At 45.1% G+C, this 22,820-nt stretch overlaps 1 protein-coding gene across 50 annotated transcripts in view; it reads left to right on the forward strand.

Annotated features, from left to right (window-relative positions):
* Positions 1-22,820, forward strand: part of pcnt (pericentrin) — a 42,672-nt gene that overhangs the window by 14,503 nt on the left and 5,349 nt on the right. For 43 of the 50 annotated variants that reach the window (XM_049031549.1, XM_048969471.1, XM_048970327.1 and 40 more), the window contains 25 exons: positions 280-359; positions 7,152-7,350; positions 7,439-7,548; positions 8,711-9,018; positions 9,122-9,611; positions 9,791-9,940; positions 10,072-10,218; positions 10,304-10,372; positions 12,139-12,299; positions 12,408-12,538; positions 12,662-12,858; positions 12,972-13,101; positions 16,710-16,901; positions 17,428-17,660; positions 18,887-19,006; positions 19,084-19,104; positions 19,448-19,885; positions 19,955-20,107; positions 20,186-20,341; positions 20,438-21,097; positions 21,324-21,473; positions 21,580-21,978; positions 22,062-22,149; positions 22,419-22,570; positions 22,648-22,815. In XM_049031549.1, the coding sequence (XP_048887506.1) occupies positions 280-359; positions 7,152-7,350; positions 7,439-7,548; positions 8,711-9,018; positions 9,122-9,611; positions 9,791-9,940; positions 10,072-10,218; positions 10,304-10,372; positions 12,139-12,299; positions 12,408-12,538; positions 12,662-12,858; positions 12,972-13,101; positions 16,710-16,901; positions 17,428-17,660; positions 18,887-19,006; positions 19,084-19,104; positions 19,448-19,885; positions 19,955-20,107; positions 20,186-20,341; positions 20,438-21,097; positions 21,324-21,473; positions 21,580-21,978; positions 22,062-22,149; positions 22,419-22,570; positions 22,648-22,815 (5,102 nt within the window). The remainder of the gene's footprint in view (positions 1-279; positions 360-7,151; positions 7,351-7,438; positions 7,549-8,710; positions 9,019-9,121; positions 9,612-9,790; positions 9,941-10,071; positions 10,219-10,303; positions 10,373-12,138; positions 12,300-12,407; positions 12,539-12,661; positions 12,859-12,971; positions 13,102-16,709; positions 16,902-17,427; positions 17,661-18,886; positions 19,007-19,083; positions 19,105-19,447; positions 19,886-19,954; positions 20,108-20,185; positions 20,342-20,437; positions 21,098-21,323; positions 21,474-21,579; positions 21,979-22,061; positions 22,150-22,418; positions 22,571-22,647; positions 22,816-22,820) is intronic. The other 7 variants (XM_048970238.1, XM_048972820.1, XM_048969780.1 and 4 more) reach the window with 6 other exon arrangements.

The raw sequence follows: 22,820 nt of genomic DNA on the forward strand, positions 1-22,820 counted from the left end.
GGGCCCTGGGTCTTGTGAGTGCCCATGGCGATACTGAAGTATGGGTTTTCTAGCCTTAATAGGAGAGAGAGGCTGAATGATTGCGTAGCCCAGGGCCACACAGGAGGAGTGCAGGGGGCAGTAGTGAGGTTTACAGGGGTCTGACTAAAATGAACATGTGTGGGTTTCTACCTAGACACTCTCATGTTCATTCTTCTGATTACGTTTCTTCATTAAAGAAGGAATCAGTGTTTCTCTCTAGGTTCTTATATGGTGATGTGGTCTTTCTGATACCTCCAGAGGAGATGAAATGGGCGTGGAAGGCCAAGCTGTCCAAGCAGGAGGTCCTGCTGGAGAAGCAGCACACCACTGAGATGGAGGTAAACTGAGACAGGCTTTCACAGATGGCCATGCTATGCTTTGTCAGTCTGCAGAGTGGTTATGCAGAGTTTCTGGTTCCAAGGCCTTGAAGCAGGATGAGGACAGGGCCAGGGTAGAGCTTCAGACCTCCCTGCATGACCTGTTGGCATCCCGGGAGCAGGAATTTCAGAGGGATAAACCTAAATAATACAGACATTTCCTGTAAAGCAGGGGTGTCCAATCTTATCCGCAAAGGGCCGGTGTATATGCGGGTTTTCGCTGCAACTAATTAGATTACTAATTAGAGGACCAGTTGGCTGAAGAGTCCTCACACTTAGGTTTGAACACCTGACCTACAGGTTACCCCAATAACCTGCATATACACTGGCCCTTTGCGGATAAGATTGGACACCCCTGCTGTAAAGTGTGCTTTAAGCATTAAACTATGGGGGACAATGTACACCATTTATAAAAATTGTATATAAAATATATGAATATAAAGCTAACTTCACCATGGTTTTGGAGTTGTTTTAATTTGAACCCGCTTTCTGGAATATTTCGGTATAGTTCCGCATAGCCCAACCTACACTATATTGCCAAAAGTACTGGGACACCTGGCTTTATGCATACATGAACTTTAATAACATTCTTAATACATAGGCTTTAATATGGAGTTGGCCCACCCTTTGCAGCTGTATCAGCTTCAGCTCTTCTGAGAAGGCTGTCCACAAGGTTTTAATGTGTTTATGGGAATTTTTGACTGTTCTTCCAATAGAGCATTTGTGATGTCAGGCACTGATGTTAGACGAGAAGGTCTGGCTTGCAGTTTCCTCTAATTCATGCCAAAGGTGTTCTTTAGGGTTGAGGTCAGGCCTCTGTGCAGGCCAGTCAAGCTCCTCCACACTAGACTTCTTCATCGATGTCCTTATGGGCCTTGCTTTGTGCACTGGTGTGCAGTCATGTTGAAACACGAAGGGCCCATCCCCAAACTGTTCACGCAAAGTTGGGAGCATGAAGTTGTCCAAAATAGCTTTGAATGCTACAGCATTAAGAGTTCCTTTTACTGGAACTAAGGGGCCAGGCCCAACACCTTAAAAACAACCCCACACCATAATGCCCCCTCCACCAAACTTCACACTTGGCACGGTGTAATCAGGCAAGTACCATTCTCCTGGCAACCGCCAAACCCAAACTCATCCACACAGAGAAGCGTGATTTGTCACTCCAGAGAACATGTCTCCACTGCTCTAGAGTTCAGTGGTGGCATGCTTTACACCACTGCATCCAACATTTTGCAAGGCACTTGGATGCAGCTGCTCAACCATGGAAGCCCATTCCATGAAGTTCTCTACGCACTGTTGTCGAGCTAATCTGAAGGCCACATGAAGTTTGGAGGTCTGCAGCTATTGACTCTGCAGACAGTTGCCGACTTCTGCACACTGTTCGCCTCAGCATGCGTTGTCCCCCCTCTGATTTTTGTGGCCTACCACTTCATGGCTGAGTTGCTGTTGTTCCTAATTGCTTCCACTTTGTTATAATACCAGTATCAGTTGACCATGGAATATTTAGTAGCAAGGAAATTTCACGAATGGGCTTCCTATCATGATACCATGCTTAAATTCACTGAGCTCCTGAGAGCGACTCATTCTTTCGCAAATATTTGTAGAAGCAGTCTGTAAGTCTTGTACACCTGTGGCTATGGAAGTGATTGGAACACCTGAATTCAATGATTTGGAGGGGGGTGTCCCAGTACTTTTGGCAATGTATACCTCATCAAGCGAGAATTGCAGGGAGGTATACCCGAAAGTGGGTTCGGGTTTAAACCTTACTAGGACTCCACAGTAACGTTAGTTTTATGTTCAGTTTTCTGGTAGTATCCTTCAAAAAAATCAAGCAACACCCTTTGTTTTTCCAAATGTCTTTAGTACAGTTAATAGTAATGGAAAATATTGAGGTAAAATGTCTTTAGTACATTAATTAGTAATGGAAAAGTATTGTGAGGGAATGCAAAACTATTTAAAATATTTTCCCACCCAGACCTCTTAGTGGCTGTGTATACTGCAGCTGATCTGTGGGGAATCAAAATCACAAATACATTACTATTCATAAAAATGTATATGTATTACATTTATGACCGCTATCCTTTTTATTTGCAGATTGTTGTTCAATTACTACTGTAGCTGATCTGTAGAAAATAACTCCATAAATACGAGGTGCAGCTGTGATATTGCTATTAGGATATGACATGACTTGTATCGGGGTATGAGATTTTGGTCATGTTGCTTGTTTGTGTGAAATGAGGGGTAGTGTGCTTTTTTGTGCAAGCTGAATCAATGGAGCATTGCTATTCTACTTGGTTGTTACATAGAGTCCATAAACAACACCAAATCTCACCATTCCTAGCAAACAGTCAGTTTCCTTGGTGAGTTGTGCTGGCTAGCTAGAAGAGAAAATGTAGTATTTTCAAGTGCTAAAACAAAACTTCAAATGAGCCTACAAGGAAGAAACTCAAGAAGAACCACTGTCAAATGAAATTAACGGCAAAATGAAAGCACAAATTTACAGATAAATTTACACTGAGGGGAAGAGATTTTCCTTGGCTACATTCAAATGCAAAACAGCAGCTCTCATTCTGTTGCTGGTTCCGGGAAGCTGCAGAAAAGATTAGAGTAGATAAACCTTATGTAATGGGTAATGTATTTTTTTTCTCTTATTAGTGATTTCCACACTTTCTTAATTTATATTGAAATTTGTACTTGTCAGGGTTTGCTGGGTGAGCGGGTAAGAGCACAAGCAGGCAAGCGGGCAGGAAGGAGGCAAAAGTCGGGGTAAACGAGGATTTAATAAAGGGAAGAAGGCTAGAGGGAGAACGGGATATCGACTGACAATACCTAACATCAATGACGGACAAAAACTAAGGCAAGACATGGACTGAAATAGACAAGACTGGCGAAAATAATCGGACACAGCTGGGCAAAATCAGGGAAGCACACGTGGATAATCAGGGGGCGTGGCACACACAAGGATCGGACGAGCCGGGCATGACAGTACTGCTAATTTGAAGCATAATGCAGTATCTCCTTCACATTTTAAGGGTTATGGATGGAAGAAATTGGAAGGGAGAATGTGGAAAATTTGTGAATAATACCCCTAACATCAGCTATGGTGACCACCTAATCCATGCCAAGGGGACTGTTTGAGTTAGGATTGTTTGAGCTGTTTGCTGATGACGCCCCTGTGGTAGAACTGATATGCAATGGTGAGGAGTCTGCCTATAGGGACAAGGTCAACAAACTGTCAGTGGTGCTACATTAACAGCCTAGCACTCAACACATCCAAAACAAAGGAGCCTGATTATCAGCTCTATATATCAGAGGAGTTGTAGTGGAAAGAATGTCTGGAAGTTGTTGCATCTATATTAAGTACTCTTTATACTTTATTCTATTCTCCTCTCTTTGGCCTTGTGGTCTGGGACGTTGCAGTTCCCAAAAACAGGTAGTGATACAGCTGGTTAGGACACACTCAATGTTTCTTTTGTAGTATGTGGTGAAGATTGGGAGTGGGAGGCTTGCTGCCTTCAGCTGCTGTAAGAAATGCAGTCGCTGCTGTGATTTCTTGGCCAAGAGGTAATGTTGAGGGTGCAGATGAGGTCATCTGTTAGGTGAACCCTAAGAAATTTAGTCCTGACATTAATGGCTTCCAATATTTTTAACTCCAAAAGAGCTCTAAAAACTGAGCCCTTGATATACAGTGGAGTGTACAGCACAGACTTTCATGAAGTCAGCAATAATTTTTTCATCTTATCCAAGTTCAGAAGCAAAATATCTTTACATCAGTCCGCTAGTTGCTTCACTTCTTCCCTATAAATTGACTCACCGGTGCTGTTGAAACCCAGCACTGTGGAATCATCAGCAATCTTGACGGTGCTGTTAGAAATGTACTGTGCAGTACAGTCATGAGTCAGCAGGGTGAAGAGGCACGGGCTGAGGAGACAGCCCAGGGGGGTACCGGTGCTTAGTGTGATGGTCCTGGAGATGGTGCGGCTGTATACTGACAGGCCTCTCGGTCAGAAAGTCCCAGACCCAGTTGCACAAGAATGTGTGAAAGCCCATCAGTCTCATCTTCCCAATTATCTGCTGTGGGATGGTAGTGTTGAATGGTAAACTAAAGTTCATGAACGGCATTCTCACATATGCATCCTTTTTGTCTGGGTGGGTGAGAGCCAGGTGTAAGGTGGATAATATGGCATTCTCCATGGAGCAGTTTGGACGGTAGGCAAACTGACGTGGTTCTGGCGGGGCGGGCAGTCCGGTTTTCATTTGCCTCATGACTAGCCTCTCAAACGGTAGGTGTAAGTGTTATTTGGCAGTAGTCGTTGAGACACAAGACTGTAGTCTTCTTAGGCACTGGAATGATGATGGTAGCCTTAAATCACCTAGGAATGACTGCCTGGTTCAGGGAGATGTTGAAGATGTCCGTGAGGACGTTTGCCAGCTGGTCTCCACATTCCCTGAGTACATGGCCAGGTATGTTGTCTGATATCAGCAGTGGACAGACACGGCGTCAGGTTGGAGGCTGGTCTTCTTCGCAAATGTGTCATTTATTGCAACAAACTATGTAAAAGTTTTTCGGCAAATCAGGGATGGAGTCATCACTGTCAGAGGGCTGCTTTGGGGTCTTGTAATCAGTGATGGTCTTGATGTCCTGCCAAATGCGTTTTGTGTCACTGAAGTGCTTTTGGATCCTGCACCCAAACATGCACTTTTCTTCTCTGATGCAGTGGGACAGGTTTATCTTCGCTGTCCTCAAAAGTGCATATCGGATTGGTATCCGTACCTGTTGTGTAGGTACCTATGCCATATGTGACTAATCCATGTCTGAAACTTACTTGGTTTTCAGCAGTATGTAAACTACTAGTTAAATTGATTTGTACAATCGCATGACAGACAGATGTCGTGCACCCATGATAGAGGGTAATAAATTTGAGCTTAATTTTAGTGTCCGAAGAGCGAAGTCCAAAACAAAAGTATACAATGTTAGGAAGGCTAATTTTAATGGTATGAGACTGAAACTAGAAACTGGATGGGAATTTTTTAAATGCACATTGCTGCAAGTGCAAGAGGACTTCATACCTGTTTCCAGCGAACCTAAATCTAGGAAACTACAACCAATGTGGTTTACTAAGGAAATTAAGAATAAAGACAGGAGGAAAAGGGCTCTCTTACACAAATGGAAAATAATTTATAAACTAAGCAGGAGTATCTAAGTCTACAGGTTGTTAAAAAACAACATTAGACTCTGTAAGAGGAATGTCGAAAGAAAAATAGCATTGGAGGCTAAGGATTACAATAAGTTTCTTCCGATATTTAAACTCCAAAAGAGTTCTGAAAGCTGAAATCACTAATCTGTAGGATAGTAAGGATCTTGTAATTGAAAATGAAATTGATATAGTAAATGAGTTTATTATTATTTTACATGGGTGTTCACAGTAGAGAGCATGAGTAACTTACCACCTTTTAGTACAAATACAGTGTACAGTGTACGACACGGGGAGAACATGCAAAACGCCGCACACATGTGACCCAGGCGGAGACTCGAACCCGGGTCCCAGAGGTGTGAGGCAACAGTGCTAACCACTGCACCACCATGCCGCCCCGGGAGCAGAAATATAAAGTACAAATATTTTATGGGTTCCACTGAAATAAAGGTAGCTGATTATGAGAAAGACCTCGGTGTGTATGTTGATGCTTCCATGTCCCACTCTCGCCAGTGTGGGGAAGCAATAAAAAAGCCCAATAGAATGCTGGGTTACAGGTGTGTGGAGTTTAAGTCAAGGGAAGTGATGCTACAATTATATAATTCCTTGGTAAGACTCCACCTAAACTTTTTGTGTGCAGGTTTGGTCACAATACCTTAAGGACATATAGCTGCCTTAGAAAGGTTGCAGCGTAGGGCTATGATAATGTTTCCTGGTCTTAGAGGAATGTCTTACGATGAGAGGTTAGCTGAGCTGAATCTGTTTAGCCTCGCGCAAAAGAGACTAAGGGGGGACATGATCAAGGTATATAAGATTTAGTATTTAGTTTTATATAAAATACTCACCTTGTAAGTTATATGCCTGTATCAAAGTAACTATAGGTCGCTCTAGGAGCACTACATTGTGGACTCATTAAAAATGCAGAATTTGCAGTACTGAAAAGATAAGTTAAAGCAATAAACATCAGTCTCAGGGACAGCTAACACGTTAGAGAGGCTGGTTGTCAAAACAAAGATGTATGGTGTGCCCAAACCAAAACTTAATATTAAAGATATAGTGCTGTTACACTAATATAGTAGGTATCACTAATATATATATGATTTTATGTATTCCAAATTGTTTCAGTATTGTTTTTGGCTTCCGTGCTTGCAAGTTTCCTTCAGCAAGCTCCAAAAATATTCCTGTTTGAATGTTCACTGTATCCCTGAATGTCAAATACGCAAATATGAAATGTGATATTGATGATTTTATGTCCCTAATTATTATGGCCCATTAAATGTTTGAAAACATTTCTTGTTAAGGTTGGGATTTCATGTACGCCATGTGCAACGTCCTTTTTATCAGTCACGTTCTTTTAGATGATCTGCACTACTTGTTGTTTTTAGAGATGGTAATTGACATTTTATACTCGCGCTATGATTTTGTGGCATGTGCTGCAAAAGAATCAACCTCTGTAGCACTAATGCTGTGTGCAGGAAAGGTTAATGTAGAGCCCTGGCTTAGGACATACATCATATGACACTGGGCCTTGTGCAAACTGGCATCTCTCCAAAAGGAGTCCCTTCAGGCACAATTGGGATGCAGTCATGTGGTGGAGCTGGAGCAGCAGCATAACAGCCTGCATCTGCAGCACCAGGAAGAGCTGCCACAAGTGAAGACTATCCTCACTGACTGCTACTTCCAGAAGATCCAGGAGCTGAAGTCCAAGTATGCACTGGAGCTGTGGGCCAAGCTCTCAGATGCTCATGTGAAAGGTGGCACCTCCTTCCTGCTGCTTTCGGATACTGTAAGCTCCACAGTTTAAACTCAGTTTCTTTTCTAATTCTGTAATTTTAATTTCAGAAATAACCAGGGTGCGTTTGCAGATTGCCCAAGATGTGGCACGTCAGGTTGGGGCCGAGTTGGACAGGGTCCAAGCCCTGGCGCAAGAACACGAAGCATATCTAGTCCAGGTCAGTAGGGAGGTTGACCGCAGCCAGGTAGCCTTAACCTTCTGGGGTCTAGGGGTAGGGAACACACTTCACTGACTGGGACATGATCACACATTTCATTCAGTATCATAAACTTAATTCATGGCAAATTATTTCTTGTATATTTTTTTTTTGGCATTAAACTCATCTTAATCTTAGTGTGTTTTGCAAATATGTCAGATTTATGTTAGTTTTGTAATTTGACATCAAAGTATAGACATTGCAAAATGCAATTTGGAAGACTTGCAGAAACATTATACAAGTACATAGTAACTATAGTAAGCAATGGTGACAGTCATAGCTGATCATAGTTTTGATCCTAGATATGTGATCACCAAAGCCTTTGGTACATGAAGATGACTAAATGGTGTAGTTGCAATATTCAGCTGGATAAATAAGAAAAAGCTAACTCATGTCAATAGTTAACTCACGCCTCCTTCCATTGAATATGTAGGAGCTCTTATGTGTATGCATGAGCCATTCACACCTGGCCACATCCTCCCCCCCTTTTATGGTGCTGATGGGGATGGATCGCGTTTCACCGTTGTGTTGTTCATCAAATTACCATGCGAATGCAATTTGAATACGCGCTAATGCGGCTATTTAGAATGCGAATAGCAATCTTGAGGTGAGGGCGGCACTACATGCCCCCGATGCAGGTAAAACAAAGTAAGGTGACATGGTTTACTTTTTTGCCGATTTAACCTAATTTTAAAAACTTTAGTACTTCCAATAAAGGACATTTTGAAAAGACAGATTATGGATTTAGTCAGAGTTTTTTTTTCATGATTCTACATAATTTCAGCGAGATATAAACTAAAATAGATGCAAAAAATATGCTGCATCGTCGATGATGCACTCGACCCCAGAGGGTTAAATAAAGTTAAGTATATATAAATATATAAAGTTAAGTATATATAAATATATAAAGTTAAGTATATATAAATATATAAAGTTAAGTAAGAACAAGTTCTCAGCAAAGTATTGCAGAAAGTAAGCTGAGAATATTTGTTTTAAGCTGTTTATTGCTGAGATTTCTGTGTGACCATAGTATTCTAGTGTTGTAAAAATACAAGATCAAACCATTCTTGCTTGCGTCAAGGTGCCTGAACTACCACATTGCTGATGGAGTTTTTGTTGGCAGTTGAAGCAGGACTTTGAACTGAGTGTGGAAGAAGGAGCCCATGGGGAAGAACGGAAGAATGCAGAGTGCAATCTCGTCCAGGAAGAGGGCCTACAGAAGGATGCTGCAGAGGAGCCTTGGGTCCAGGAGCAACACTTGGAGAAAGAATGGGCTCAACATGCCATGCAAGACCAGTTTGATGATGAGTACAGTCTGCAGATCTCTGCCATAGCACAGAAAATCTTTGGCCAGCTGCAGAGTGAGCGACAAAGCATGATTCAGGAGGTGAACAAGCAGGTGTCTCTTCGTGAGAAGCAGACCGAGGCCAGGTGAGGGGCACCGGGCCAACAGGGGGGGTCACTGTTACTTGAAACCCAACATTACATTAAGCTGACTTTAGCTCCTGGGTTTTGTTAATATCTATGTGTGCAGGTTGAAGGAAGAGCAGAGACAGCTAGCCCAGCAGTGTGAGCATGACCTTAGTTGTCTGAGGAAGACTCACAGGGAGGAGTTGGAGGTGTTGAGGTCTCTGCTGGAGATGTACGTGCTTAGAATGGAACAGTTGGAACCCAGGCTTTGTATCAGACTTAAGGGAGAGCTTGAGTCATTGGAGGATGACCTGAGTAGCAAACACAAGGGGGGGATTGAGTCCCTAGAGGCAATTCTGCAAGAACCGAACATGGTTCAGTTGGAAGTGTCTGAGCCAGAGCTACATGCTGAACATTGGAGAGAGGAGGAGCTGCAAGGTAGACTGCTGTCTAACATGGAGGCGCTGGAGTCAATCTGTTGTGAGAAGGAGGCCATGCTGCAAGTGGAGGGGAGCAGCCATGTGGCCAAGCTGGAGGAGCTTAGGGGGCAGTTGGCCCAGGCCTACATGGAAAAGTTCACCACCATGGCAGTGGAGCTGGGCCAGGCTCATAAGGTGAGGACCTGCTACATGAGTCATTGAAATAAGAAGCAGAGACAGCAATTCCAAAGAACTGTTACAGCTGCATAATTTTAGATTGAAATGTTTAGATGTATCTATAGAAGGTCTCTTGTATGTCTCTGCAATTGCTGAATGTCGATAACCTGTGCTGAGTGTGTGACTACCTACTGTAGGTGGAGCTGGCAGGGTCCCTGGCTACCCAGCGACAGGCCCTGGAGGAGTTGTTTGTTGCAGCTCTGGGGGTGCTGCAGCAGGACGTGCTTGCCCTGGAGAACCAGCATAGCACCACCCTTCAGGAGCTGAGGGAGCAGCAGCAGGCAGAGGTATAGGCCCCACGGGCACAGCAGCAGCTGCATGTCAGTGGCAGTGTGATCTTGTCACTGAGACAGTTCTAGGTCTTGACCAGAATCTTCTCCACGTGCCTCCTGGGTAATATTTTGCTCCTTTGTGGCAGGAGCTTAGTGTTGATTCAGTCCATGAGCTGGAGGCTCTCCACAGGGAGCTGGAGGAAGCGAGGCATCAGAAGGAGCGTTTCCAGGTGGAGATAGAGGTGCTACAGTCTCAGGCACAGGAACAGAAGCTGCTGGTCTCCCAGCTGGAGGTAAAGGCTGCTGTTCTCCCTGTGGGAGTTGTAGCCATGTCAGCTGCTGTGCTCTGTGACCTCACTAAACCCTTGTGCTGTGCAGAGGCAGCTGAGCAAAGAACACCAGCAAAGCCAGCAGCCACAGCAGGAGGTGGACCTGGAGCTTTCACAGGTACCACACCGAAGTGCCTCTAGCTCTAGCCTCTAACTTCATGTTAGGGGGCTTTTTCACCGCAAGTACAAATCTTTGGTATGGTTCTTTTGGTGCTTTCCGTTTTCTGTTGACTTTCTGCCAAGTACCAGTACCAAAAGTGCCAAACCAACTGGGGTACTTCTTTGGTACTTTGTAGTGGGACTTGAAATGTTATCTAGAAGTGTACCCAACATGTTATAGAAAGTTTAAATATTATATGCTATAAACAAAGAAATGTGTGTGTGCGTTAAATAATAGAATAAACATTTTCACATTAGATATAAAGTTATTTATAGCTTTCATACAGATGCTAACTGCTGCAACACACACTCAAGGACCTTCCTTCCTACATTCTTACATCCAAAGTGCACTGTGGCATAATTTTATGCCTATTGTTATTTCGTTCTTACTTTTGTGACATGTACATCACACTTATATCACATTGAGGTAATTATAATGGCATGCACAAATAATTCAAATAAGTCTTTTAGCACTAACTTTTACAACTCAATAATTGTTTCTTGTAATTGCAGATGTAAGGAATACATTAATGACTTTCTATCTGGTAGCTAGAAAAGAGTGCTTAAAGGTGTGGTTGTTAATTGTTCAGCTCACCATTATTAGACCAGATGGAAATGCCTTAGTCGGGATTAATAGCCTATCAGAGTGATGCTGATGCCATCTCTCCGCCTTTTACCTCAGTTGAGCCAGGGTGATCTAACGTGTTGATATTAGCAGAGCCTCTGAAATTAGCTAGTAGCCACTTGGTAGTGAAGTGGGGAAATGAAAATGTACTAAAAGTTGGCTTGATAACCCGTCATTTAAAGACTGGTGTAAGCTGGTCATGGGGAATGACCGAAAAGCATTAAATAAATCTAACCTGGAATGGCGTTACCACAATCAAATCTCACTAGGAATCCACCAGTCATCAACAGCGGATTCGTGTGCGGGGGGAGCACTTCCTTATTTTGTTGTGATGCTGCACGGACCGGGGGAAATGCAAACATAAGTCTACCTATCGACACAGCCTATAAGTGCCCAACTACTTGGTAGCTAGGTGTGTTGCCCAGTGCAAAAAAGCTTTCACCATCGCTGAAGAATTGGTGTTGCCAGCCGCCGTCGATATGTGTTGTGAGAAAGTACTATTATTTTAAGAATTTAGATTAGTTATATAATTGTGCTTTAATATTCTGATTTAGTGAGTTTCAAAGTTACATTTTTGGTATATGTTTGTTCCCAACACTGAAAAGGAGATACACTGAAGGTTGCTGAAGGCTCATTTAGTAATTTAGCAGTTTTGAGACTGTTCTTGTTAGCCTTTGAGTTATGTATAAAATAAAATTTTTATATGTCTGCAGTACCCATTATGTTGATATATTTTTCTGAAATGTAAATGTTTTTGTGCCAAAGAAATTAAACTTATTAAATATTCATAAAACACTTGGTTATTAAATATCATCTATCATGGCCCAGGGTGCCTTGGAAACATGGTATGACGGATAGGTGGGCCTTAATGTTAAAAAGGTTGAGAATCATTGCTTTTAAGGTCACAAGGTTACATTATATTCTGTAAGTTACATCTTATGAAATGTTATTGTCCTAAGGACTGCATTCACTAAATTTTGTACAGTGCTATATAATATTCCATATGACCTGTTCGGTGCCAGGGGTTGTGGGTTCTGTGATCTGACCCCCTTAGGGTCAGCCTGCTCACCAAAACATGCTCTCTGTGGCCTGTGCCCCAGCTCCGTGTGCAGATTTCCAACCTGAAGGGGGAGTTGGAGGGCAGGTGCTCAGAGATGGCCACGCTGGAGACCCTGCTGCAGCGCCGTGAGAGGGAAAACCAGGAGGGCTGTCACTTGTTGGCTATGCTGAGGGCAGACCTAACTGTGGCTGCTGAGGATAGGTGAGAAGGGCGGGGGGTGCCGCCCACACCTCTTTCTCTCGTTCTCACCCGGGCTGCCAGTGCTTGGCTCACTCTGCATAATATCCAATCGCTGTGTGTGAACTACAGGAAGGGCCTGCAGGAGGTGCAGGTGCGGCTCCTGAAATTGCTGCTGGATGTCTTGGGGAGCATTGTAGCCACAGAGGACCTGATCAACCAGAGAATCAATAAGGGAAAACCTAGATCGAGCCCAGGAAAGGGTGAGCCAGCCTTGGAGCCTGAAAAACGCAAATCTCCATTCAGCGTTTTCCTTTTAAGGTTGAATGTGAGCCTTTTATGGCTCCATAGCATGGCTACGTGTTGCTAACCTCTGTCATCTCTAGGTGAGGATTCTGCATGCTGTGACTCTGGGCCAGACAGTTGTCTGTGGTCCACACTGACTGAGAGTGGCCTGGAACATTCCCAGAGGTTGGGAGAGACCCTGCTTTGTGGTCCTGAACAGCTTGTGCTGGAAGCCTGTTTCCGGCTACGCTCCGCAGTGGATAGGCTGCTGGAACAGATGGCACAGTCGGAAGGAGTGGTATGCAGGGGGATATCATGGAGACCAGAGCCCAGCTTCCCTGCTGCTGCAGGAGAAGATCCCAAAAGAATTTTTTTTCAGCTGACCACCATACCTTATGATTTTGTCTCCAGGCAGTCCAGTCCTATCGTGGCAAAGATGATACAGCCCAGCTGATCCTTCTACACAAGCAGTTGTTGGAGCAACTGGATCTGGAGGCCAGTGTGAAGAAGCAGATGGAGCTGGAGCTGCACAAGGCAGAGGGTGAGCTGGCTTGGAGGAGGTGGAGGATAGGTTGGTCTCTTGTGAGTGCTGTGACCACACTGAGGCCCACTAAAAAGCTGGACCTAGCTACGTCGGGCCCTTATGTAAACACTCGATACAGTCAAATGCCAGTATCTGCAGGGGATAGCTTCCAAGACCCCCTGTGGATACTGAAAACCACAGATGGTAGCGAACACCTTGTATAATTGTACTGTGTACCTTTCGAGGCCATATAAACACTATCTATTGTAGATGGTTTGGTATGGTTACCTAGAGTGCCAAAGGGTGTTTGAGAGCTGATATGCATTTGAAAAACTTGTTTAATGAACATTACATGCAGATATTGGTATTACAGATGAAAATATTGCATTAATGATAATGTCAAGTACGACTTTATCATCCCAAACATATTTACACTATGTACATTGATGTGAAATAATGTTACAAACTGCAATGCTACATGTGTATATAAATAGAAATAGGGTGTCTGCAGGTTATTGGGTATTAAGTCTTATGTTCGAGTTGAACCAATTAAGGTCTTGAAAATTAAATAAACTGACTCTTAAGGGGTATACTAGTTGGTTTAGCCAGTTTAGCTGACTGCTTAGGCTACGAACCCAAGAAACTTGTACTTAATCCAAAACTGCCAAAAACATATTATACAAAAACTTGAGTTAAATACAATGGTTTGTAATATTGAATGGGTACACTACTTTGACACTCATAAAACATTGCTCTGCTTCAGTAAGAGTAAGTTTTAACCTGTAATCATTCTTTTTTCTGCGTAAAATGTTTTCAAAATTGTTTTATACAGTACTGTATACCAACACACATACACTGATTTGCTTTTCCTTCAGTACATTACCATATGTAGTGGTTTTATAATTAATGTATTATGTACTGCATTATGTGTAAGATATTTTAGTTTATTTTAGAAATTTATATAAATTTCAATATATACTATATACTAAATTTTTAACTAACTGACGTTGCACTGTGTGTAGAATTATTAGGTAAGTGTGTATTTGTATCCTCTCTTCCAACCAATATTTTCAGTCCTTAAGAAATTAAGAATGAACTGTCTAAAAGGCAGTACATGTTCAGTATTTTGTCTGAGTACTGGGGAAAAACAGGAAAACATACTTTCCTGTGCAGAATTATTAAACAAATTTTTATGACTTTTAAAATGGGCCAGAAAAGGACCTTGCAGAGAGCAGAAATAAAACAAAAGTGTAAAGTGCCAATCAGAGGGATGCAAAACAATAAAAATTCCTAAACCTTTAAAACATGATTACTATACAATCAAGTGTTTTGTGGGCAAAAGACAAAGAGGAAGATACAAATTACTGTAACTGCCATAGCTATGTGTCAAATTAAAGCGGAGACTTATAGAAACTCTTTAGAATCAAAGATCGATATTGTTTTTCTTTTTGCTGCAATTGTAGTCATTATTACTTTAACTTAACACATCACATCTTTAAATTCTCATCCTTGCATTAGAACATAGACCAGTTCATATTTTGACGGTATCTCAAATGGTAATGCTGCGTCATATGTTTTAAATTTATTACACACTTAATATTGAACTGAAGCTTGACGTATAAAAAATTGTCTCAAAAGAAATCGTAATCGCAATGTCTGTCAAAAAAATCGTGATTAGATATTTTCCCCAAATCGTTCAACCCTAGTGCCCCATCCCATGATATTCTTGCAGGACAGTGCCCCTCTCCTTGATATGCATACAGGACAGTGCCCCTACCTATGCATCAAAGTATTCCATAGATTGGTCAAAAAAGGTGATTGTACTATGACCAGGCCCCCATCATCGCCTGACATAATGCCCATTGAGAGCTACAGGGCCACACTAAGGTATAAGATTTACCAAGATGATAAGCAGTGCACTTCTCAGATCAGTGTCTGAGAACAGTGTCCTAGCTTTTATAACCAATCTGTGAATCCAATCAAAATAAATTAGCCAAAAGTCTTGTATTTTGTTATGGTTGTTTATTGTCATGGTTAGGGCTGGGTAGGGGTTAAAGTTGTTATACCAGGCATTTTGATTTTGACTGTAAAAAATATGAATAGATGGTCCCCATAAAAATATAAACACGTAATCTGTGTGATTGATTAACATGCACCCTTCAAAACCTCTCGCTTTATAGTATACCCCTTAGTTTTTATAATGTGAAAGGTTGTTTGTTTATCCGTCTGTCTATCCCACAGGATGTTCAACAATTGGTGTTAAAGTAGCATTTGTTGGACCTTTTAATAACTGTTTGGACCTTTTTCAGTCACTGTAGTGTAAATGTGTGGGTACTGATTCTGGTAAAATATATCTGCGTACAGTAGACAGGATACAGTGAGGGAAATAATTATTTGACCCTCTGCTGAATTCTTATGTTGACTCATTAATTAATGAGAAAAAAATTAAAAGAAGTCTATAATTTCACTGGTAGGTTATTTTAACAGCAAAAGAGAGATTATCATGCTGCTTGCTCATGGTCTTCTAGCGCTTTCCACCTTTGTGAAGGTCAGCTATGTTGTCTCTGATATCCTTAGACAGCTCTTTGGTATTTCTCATGGTGAAAAGTTTGAAGATGTAGACAGGTTAGTGACCCAAGAATACTATTTAACAAAGTAATGCCATTAAATGTGAATGCTGGCTTTGAATCTGTTAATATTAAGTACTACTTCTGTTGTGGTAGTGCACATGCACTTGACCTAATTTCTTGCTGGCTTGTAGGGGATCATACTTTATTTCCATAGATAAATTACAAACTGGTTTGTAGCTGTTAAATAATTATATTTTTTCTTGTTTTGTTTAATATCTATCCTCTGAAGTTAAACCTACCATTATAGATTTCTCATTTTTTTATAAATGGGTTCAACAGGGGGGGCGGCATGGTGGTGCAGTGGTTAGCACTGTTGCCTCACACCTCTGGGACCCGGGTTCGAGTCTCCGCCTGCTTTACATGTGTGTGGAGTTTGCATGTTCTCCCCATGTCGTCGTGGGGTTTCCTCCGGGTACTCCGGTTTCCCCCCACAGTCCAAAAACATGCTGAGTCTAATTGGAGTTGCTAAATTGCCCATAGGTGTGCATGTGAGAGTGTCTGGTGTGTATGTGTGCCCTGCGATGGGCTGGCCCCCCATCCTGGGTTGTTCCCTGCCTCGTGCCCATTGCTTCCGGGATAGGCTCCGGACCCCCCGCGACCCAGTAGGATAAGCGGTTTGGAAAATGGATGGATGGATGGATGGATGGATGGATGGATGGGTTCAACAGGGAATCATATTATTTCCTCATTAAATGTGGGGGATACACAATGTAAAAGTAATCACTGATGGAATGTTTGAAACAGGCAAGGAAGGAACAGTAACGTGGTACTGAAGTAAATTAGAAAATATTAAAACATAATACAGCACATGGTGCAATATTGAAGGAGAAGTGCAAATAAAAATAAAATGGCATCTTCCCTAACTGAACTGTCGGAGCACAGTGTGCCGCAGGCTTTGTGGGATTACCCTTATCAGCTATGCCTGGTAACTGGTGTTGCCCTCTGGCAATGAATCTGGGGATCACTTTTGGCTCTTGGCTTCTGACCCTGCTGTAGGGCTGATGGAGGGTTATGTGATGGAGAAGGCCACCCTGGAGGAGAGTCTGCAGCAGAAAGAGAGCCAGGAGCAGAAGCTGGTGGAGGAGCTGGAGGCTATGCGGCTTCAGCTGCAGGAGCTCAGCAAGGAGAATGGCCTGCTACTGCGGCAGAGAGATGCCCTCAGCGGTGTCCTGGGGGAGCCAGAGAGAAGTGAGGGGCCAGGAAACTGTATGGACAGGAGGGTACATCGGAGTACAGAGGGGTGGGGGCGCGGGACAGAGCTGAAGGGACAGGAGGGGTAGCTCTGGAGACAAGGCTGGGGGGGGGGAGTAGGGCTGTAGTGCAGGCTTTCAGCTGATTGTATTCCACCTGTCAAAGTGCTGAGAAATGCGGTCTAAAGGAGGAATGCTTTACTGGCTGATGGGTAGCTTTGTTTTGGTGACCTCTAGGAGGTCTGGAGCCTGACACAGGTTTGCGTGCTTGTGTATGTATTCATATCTGTGCTTATCTGCCTGTGTACATATGTATATGTGTGTGGTCAACATTTCTTAACTGTGCACGTTAAATTTTTACACTCTTTACTGTAACCTGTTCACTTTGACTTTCCTGCTGCTTGTAGGTGCCTAGTCCTTGCTCTCTCCTGGTTTGCAGTGCATTCTGCTGTGTTTTTTTTTGTTTCCTCTTGTGATTGTCAATACTTCACATTGTATTAAGTTGGGCCTCCACCGTCCGGCAGGTCTTCTCGATGAGACTCTGCGCTTGGCTCAGGAAAAGCTGGATGTACAGCGACAGGCAGAGAAAGACCACAGTGGGCTGGTGTCACAGCTCCGCCATCTGGAGACTGAGCTGGAAGAACAGACAAACCGCAACATGGAGCTGGAGGAGCAGCAACAGGCCCACAATGAGGACCTCTTGCAGCAAATCCAGGCTCTGGAAAAACAACTGAAGCATCATCGGCATTTCATTGATGTGAGCCCCAAGCTCGCTCTCACCTCCTCCTTTAATTAATGTACACTCTATTGCCAAAAGTATAGACACACCTGCTATCCCATTCTTAATGTATAGGCTTTAATATGGAGTTGATCCACCCTTTGTAGCTATAACAATCACAACTCTTCTGGGAAGGCTGTCCACAAGGTTTAGGAGTGTGTTTATGGGAATTTTAGACCATTCTTCCAAGAGAGTATTTGTGAAGTCAGGCATTGATGTTGGATACGAAGGCCTAGCTCACAGTTTCTGCTGTAATTCATCACAAAGGTATTCTATCTAATTGAGGTCAGGGCTCTGTGTAGGTCAGTCAATTTCTTCCACACCAGACTTCTTCATCGATGTCCTTATGGGCCTTGCTTTGTGTGCTGGTGTGCAGTCATGGGAACAGGAAGGGTCCATCCCCAAACTGTTCCCGCAAAGTTGGGAGCATGAAATTGTCCAAAATAGCTTTGAATGCTACAGCATTAAGAGTTCCTTTTACTGGAACTAAGGGGCCAAGCCCAACTCCTTAAAAACAACCCCACACCATAATGCCCCCTCCACCAAACTTCATACTTGGCACGGTGTAATCAGGCAAGTACCATTCTCCTGGCAACCGCCAAACTCAAATTCATCCAGGCAAAGAAGCATGATTTGTCACTCCCAAGAACATGTCTCCACTGCTCTAGAGTCCAGTGGTGGCATGCTTTACACCACTGCATCCAACGTTTTGCAAGGCACTTGGATGCAGCTGCTCAGCCATGGAAGCCCATTCCATGAAGTTCTCTACACACTGTTGTTGAGCTAATCTGAAGGCCATGCAAAGTTTGGAGGTCTGCACCTATTGACTCTGCAGACAGTTGGTAACTTCTGCACACTGTTCGCCTCAGCATACGTTATCCCCCCTCTGTGATTTATGTGGCCTACCACTTCATGGCTGAGTTGCTGTTGTTCCTAATTGCTTCCTTTACCACTAACAGTTGACCGTGAAATATTTAGTAATGAGGAAATTTCACAAATTCTCTTACTGCATAGATGGCATCCCATCATGGTACTACACTTGAATTCTTTCGCAAATGTTTGTAGAAGCAGTCTGCGTGCCTAGGTGTTTGATTTTATACACCTGTGGCTATGGAAGTGATTGAAACACTTGAATTCAATTATTTGGAGGGGTATCCCAATACTTCTGGCATTATAGTGTATCTGATGGTGAAAATGCTCCACAGTGCCAGGCCATGGAAAGGGAGCATGAGAGAGAAGAGTTCCAGCAGGAGATCTGCAAATTGGAGGCGCAGCTGAAGCGGCAGACCCGGGGCTGTGCTGGGGATGACGGTGCTGGACGCAGGGTAGCAGTCTGCAGTGTCCCATTCAATCTAAGACCTTTGTTAAGCGCCTTTGCTTTAATGCGACTTCTTTATTTCAGGTGGAGGACTTGTCTCAGCAGGTACGTGGTCTGAGCATATTCTTTGTGCTGTGCCTCTGAATGTCTTGTCTGTGTGATGACCTACAAGCTGCTCTGACATCAATTGCTGCTCAGCATGTGTGTTACCTGGGCCGAGCAGAGCATGATCTCTGCCATACAGTAACCATTTGAATTGGCAACTAATGGCTTTTCCCACATAAATGAAGGGCGAGGGGTGCAGCTAACATTTAACTGGTTAACAAACCAAGCAGTGCTTTGGCATGTACCCCCATACCCGGTGTCGGTCGGTGGGAGGTGTTGTGCTGTTAAAGCCCTTCAGGCTGGCAGACCACCTTGCATGGGCCCCCACTGCTGCTGTGTACAGGTCGAGAGCCTGCAAGCGTCTATGAAGGAGAAGCTGGATGATTACAGCACTCTGCTGCTGGTGAAGCAGAAGTACCAGTGCGAGGTCGCTGAGCAAAGTGAGGAAATCGACAGGATGGCTGGCTGCATGCGAGAGCTGGAGCAGGAGTTGGACAGGGTCAGGAGGGCCCAGGTGGAGTTGCTGCAGGTGAAGATGGGGCTCCATGGCGAGGACTTGCATGTGCCAGCTGTAGGCGGCTCCCTGTGCACACTGAAAAGCTGCCTCTTGCAGGACAGGGAGGCCCTCCAGCAGCAGCAGTACTCGCAGTGTATGCAGATATCTGCACTGCAGTCTACGGTTGACGAGGCCCGCCATCGACTGCCTGATGCTACGCCAGACCCTGAACTACGGGCCGAGCTAGAGGCTGTACAACAGGACTTGCTGAGCAAGGAGATGCAGGTGTGTGGCATGGCATCTGGGCCAGAAAATGCAGGGTGTTGGGTTTAACTGCAACTTGTCTCTCCCTAGGTGCAAATGCTGTCGGGGCAGTTGGAGGTCTTGCAGAGGGAGTTGACAGTGAAGGAGGAGGAGGTCTATCAGCTGAATCTACAGCTGGATCAGCTCACTAAGCAGAACTCTGCCTACACTGAGCAGCTGCAGTGTGAGGTCACAGCCTTGCAGGTGGGGCCACCATCCACTCGCTCCCAACTATCACAGAGGTGTGCTGGGGCTGACTGGTGTCCCTCTTCCCCGGAGAAGGTGAGCTCCCTGCACAGGAAAGACAGAGGGGACAATAAAACCACATCTTCACTGCAGCTCCCTTTGGGTCTGCTGGAGGTGAACCAGGACACTGACCACCTGAAGCAGGAGATTCATCAGCTTCAACAGGAAGTGGACGTGTTTCAGAATAGCAAGGTTTGTGGTTTGTCATGGGGGTGCAGTGAAGCTGTGGGGGGGGGGGGGGTAAAAATAGTATCTGTCTGTATGGCCTTCTGACTTGCCCCCCCCCAGATAGAGGTAGAGCTGGAAGACCTACGGTCCCTGATTGATCATCTCCGCAATGAACAGCAGCACCTGCGTCAGCAACATGAGGAAGAGGAGGAGCAGCTGCACGGAGTCATCCATAAGCTGCAGGAGGAGATAACACAGCTGGGACCCAGCTGTCTGGAGGTGAACGAACCCCAGGAAAAACACAGAACCCTGGCAGCAGGCCGTCACACTTCCAGCCATGACCTGCAGAGCCGACCGAACCTGGTGCACAGTGAGAAGGAAGCTCTGCAGCTCCTGCACCCCAGCAGCCAGGGGGAGACCTTCAGGAGCCAGTTGGAGAGCTTGGGTCACAGCCTGGAGGAGGACCAGCAGCGGGCAGGGAAGAAAGATGAGGTTGCCTTCCTCACGGAGAGTCTGTCCCAGCAGCAGGCGCAGGTGGAGCAGCTAAGCGCTTCTTTGCAGGAGCTGGAGGAGCATCAGAGACGGGAGAAGCTGTCCGTGGTGGAAAAGGAGGAGCTGACTAAAGAGTGTCAAGCACTGAAGCAGCGTGAGGGCTGGCTGCAAGAGGAAGTAGAAAAGCTGAAGCAGGAAGTGGTTTTGGCTGCTGCTCAGATTCAGGAGTTGAACTCCCAGCTCGAAGCTGGGGAGGTGGGGTACGCAGAAGCTCACAGAGACGTCCTGGTGAGTCTGATATAGCAGGCTTTCTGCAGAAATGCCAGCCTTGATAACCTCCCATGCAACAGAGACCTTTGGCTGCTGGAGCTTCAAGATTAAACTATGCAAGTAGTTTTAATCCATATGAATGGAGGTGTAGCAGGGAGGGTGTGGCCGGCGCTTGGGCAATTTGGCAGACAGTTGTTAGACTTCTTGAGGCTGGATAGAATACCTGTTGTCCTGCTTCCATCAGACATGTGCAGAAACAACCCTTGCCAAGGCGGAGGGTGCTCTGCAAGACAAGGGGGCAGAGCTGGAGGCCCTGAGGATGGAGCTTGCTGCTGTCAAAGAGGCTCTGAGTTCCTGCACTGAGAGGGTGGAGAAGCTGCTGGAGGAAGGCCAGGTAAATGGGGGGGGGTTATGGAAACTTGCCGGTCACATGTCACGTGATCTGCTTGTAGCACAGGCCTTCCATCACTTGCTTGGGCGATTCTCTCTCTCTGTCTCAGATGAAGGATGCAGCTCTGACTGAGCTACATATTGTCAATGACCAGCTGAAGGCTGAGCTCAGGAGCCTGCGGGGGAAGTGGCAGCTGCAGGAGCTGCATGGGCAGTATGACCTGCAGGCTATGCCGTGGTACTCACAGGAAGCAGCAGCAGGAGGCAACCTCCCATTGCTGTCCACAGGGGTGTCTGCCTACTCCCCTGAGCATCTACGGTGTCAAGACCGCAGCATGGGTCATGGTTCGCGCCTGTCAGACTACAGCAGCCTGGAGCTGTGCAGCAAGGAGCCCTCGTTGCCCCCAGAGAGCCTGCGGGCAGACACAGAACCGCTGAGCAGCTGCTCACCAGAGCCCCTGTCTGATTCCAAGACCTTCTCCATAATGGAGACTCTGCATTTGGAGCAGGTACCTGCCCAACAGTTTGCCTGCACCGTACCGTCGCTCTCAACCTGTAGATGGCCTCAGTTGTCATCTCTAACCCCACGTAGGTGGAGGGGCTGCTGCACCTGGACCTGACCCCCCCCAGCACCCCTGGTGGCTCCCCACAGGACTTCACCAGCAACAGCTATGGCAGCAGTAAGTCTCTGGGGCCAGTGCTGCAGCGATGCTCTTAATGGCACTGGGCCTGTCAGATGCTCGGAGACCAGCAGAGCTCAGGCTGACCCAGGGGTGTCAGAAGCATTTTGAATGTGGGGGAACGCACTGGCATAAAACTAATATTTTATGTTAAATTTGGGAGGGTCCAAATGAATAATTATGAGATGTGAGGGGGACGCATCCCCCTCAGATTTAATGGCGGCAACACCCATGGGTTGACCCCAGGCTCATTATTCCCTCCCCCTCAGATATGAGGTCAGAGCTCGGTGCTAGGCTCCAGATGGAGCTGGAGACCACAGAGCGCCTAGATGCCAACTTCCTGGAGTACCTGCGACAGCGTGGCATGACTGTGGCAGACAGTGTGGTTGCCAGCAACAAACTGTTTTCACCAGAGCTGCAGGTAGGGGACAATGTCTAAGTCTGGTCCAGAGAGCTTCTAGCTTGTTTCTAATTGTAGTTTGTCTGTCCACCATCCAGGGCCTGCTGAAAAAGTTGAATAAGGAGGCCTGCCAGGTGCTGGCCCTCTCTCAGCGCCCATGTGCTGATGCAGTACACCCTGAATGGCAGGAAGAGAAGCACGCTCTGCAGGAAGCGGTTCTGTCCCTCAAAGAGCTGCTGTGTAGGATGGCTGAAGATGGACCCAAGGTGTG

This window comes from Brienomyrus brachyistius, chromosome 1, assembly GCF_023856365.1.
Source record: "Brienomyrus brachyistius isolate T26 chromosome 1, BBRACH_0.4, whole genome shotgun sequence".
In the NCBI taxonomy this organism is placed as follows: domain Eukaryota; kingdom Metazoa; phylum Chordata; class Actinopteri; order Osteoglossiformes; family Mormyridae; genus Brienomyrus; species Brienomyrus brachyistius.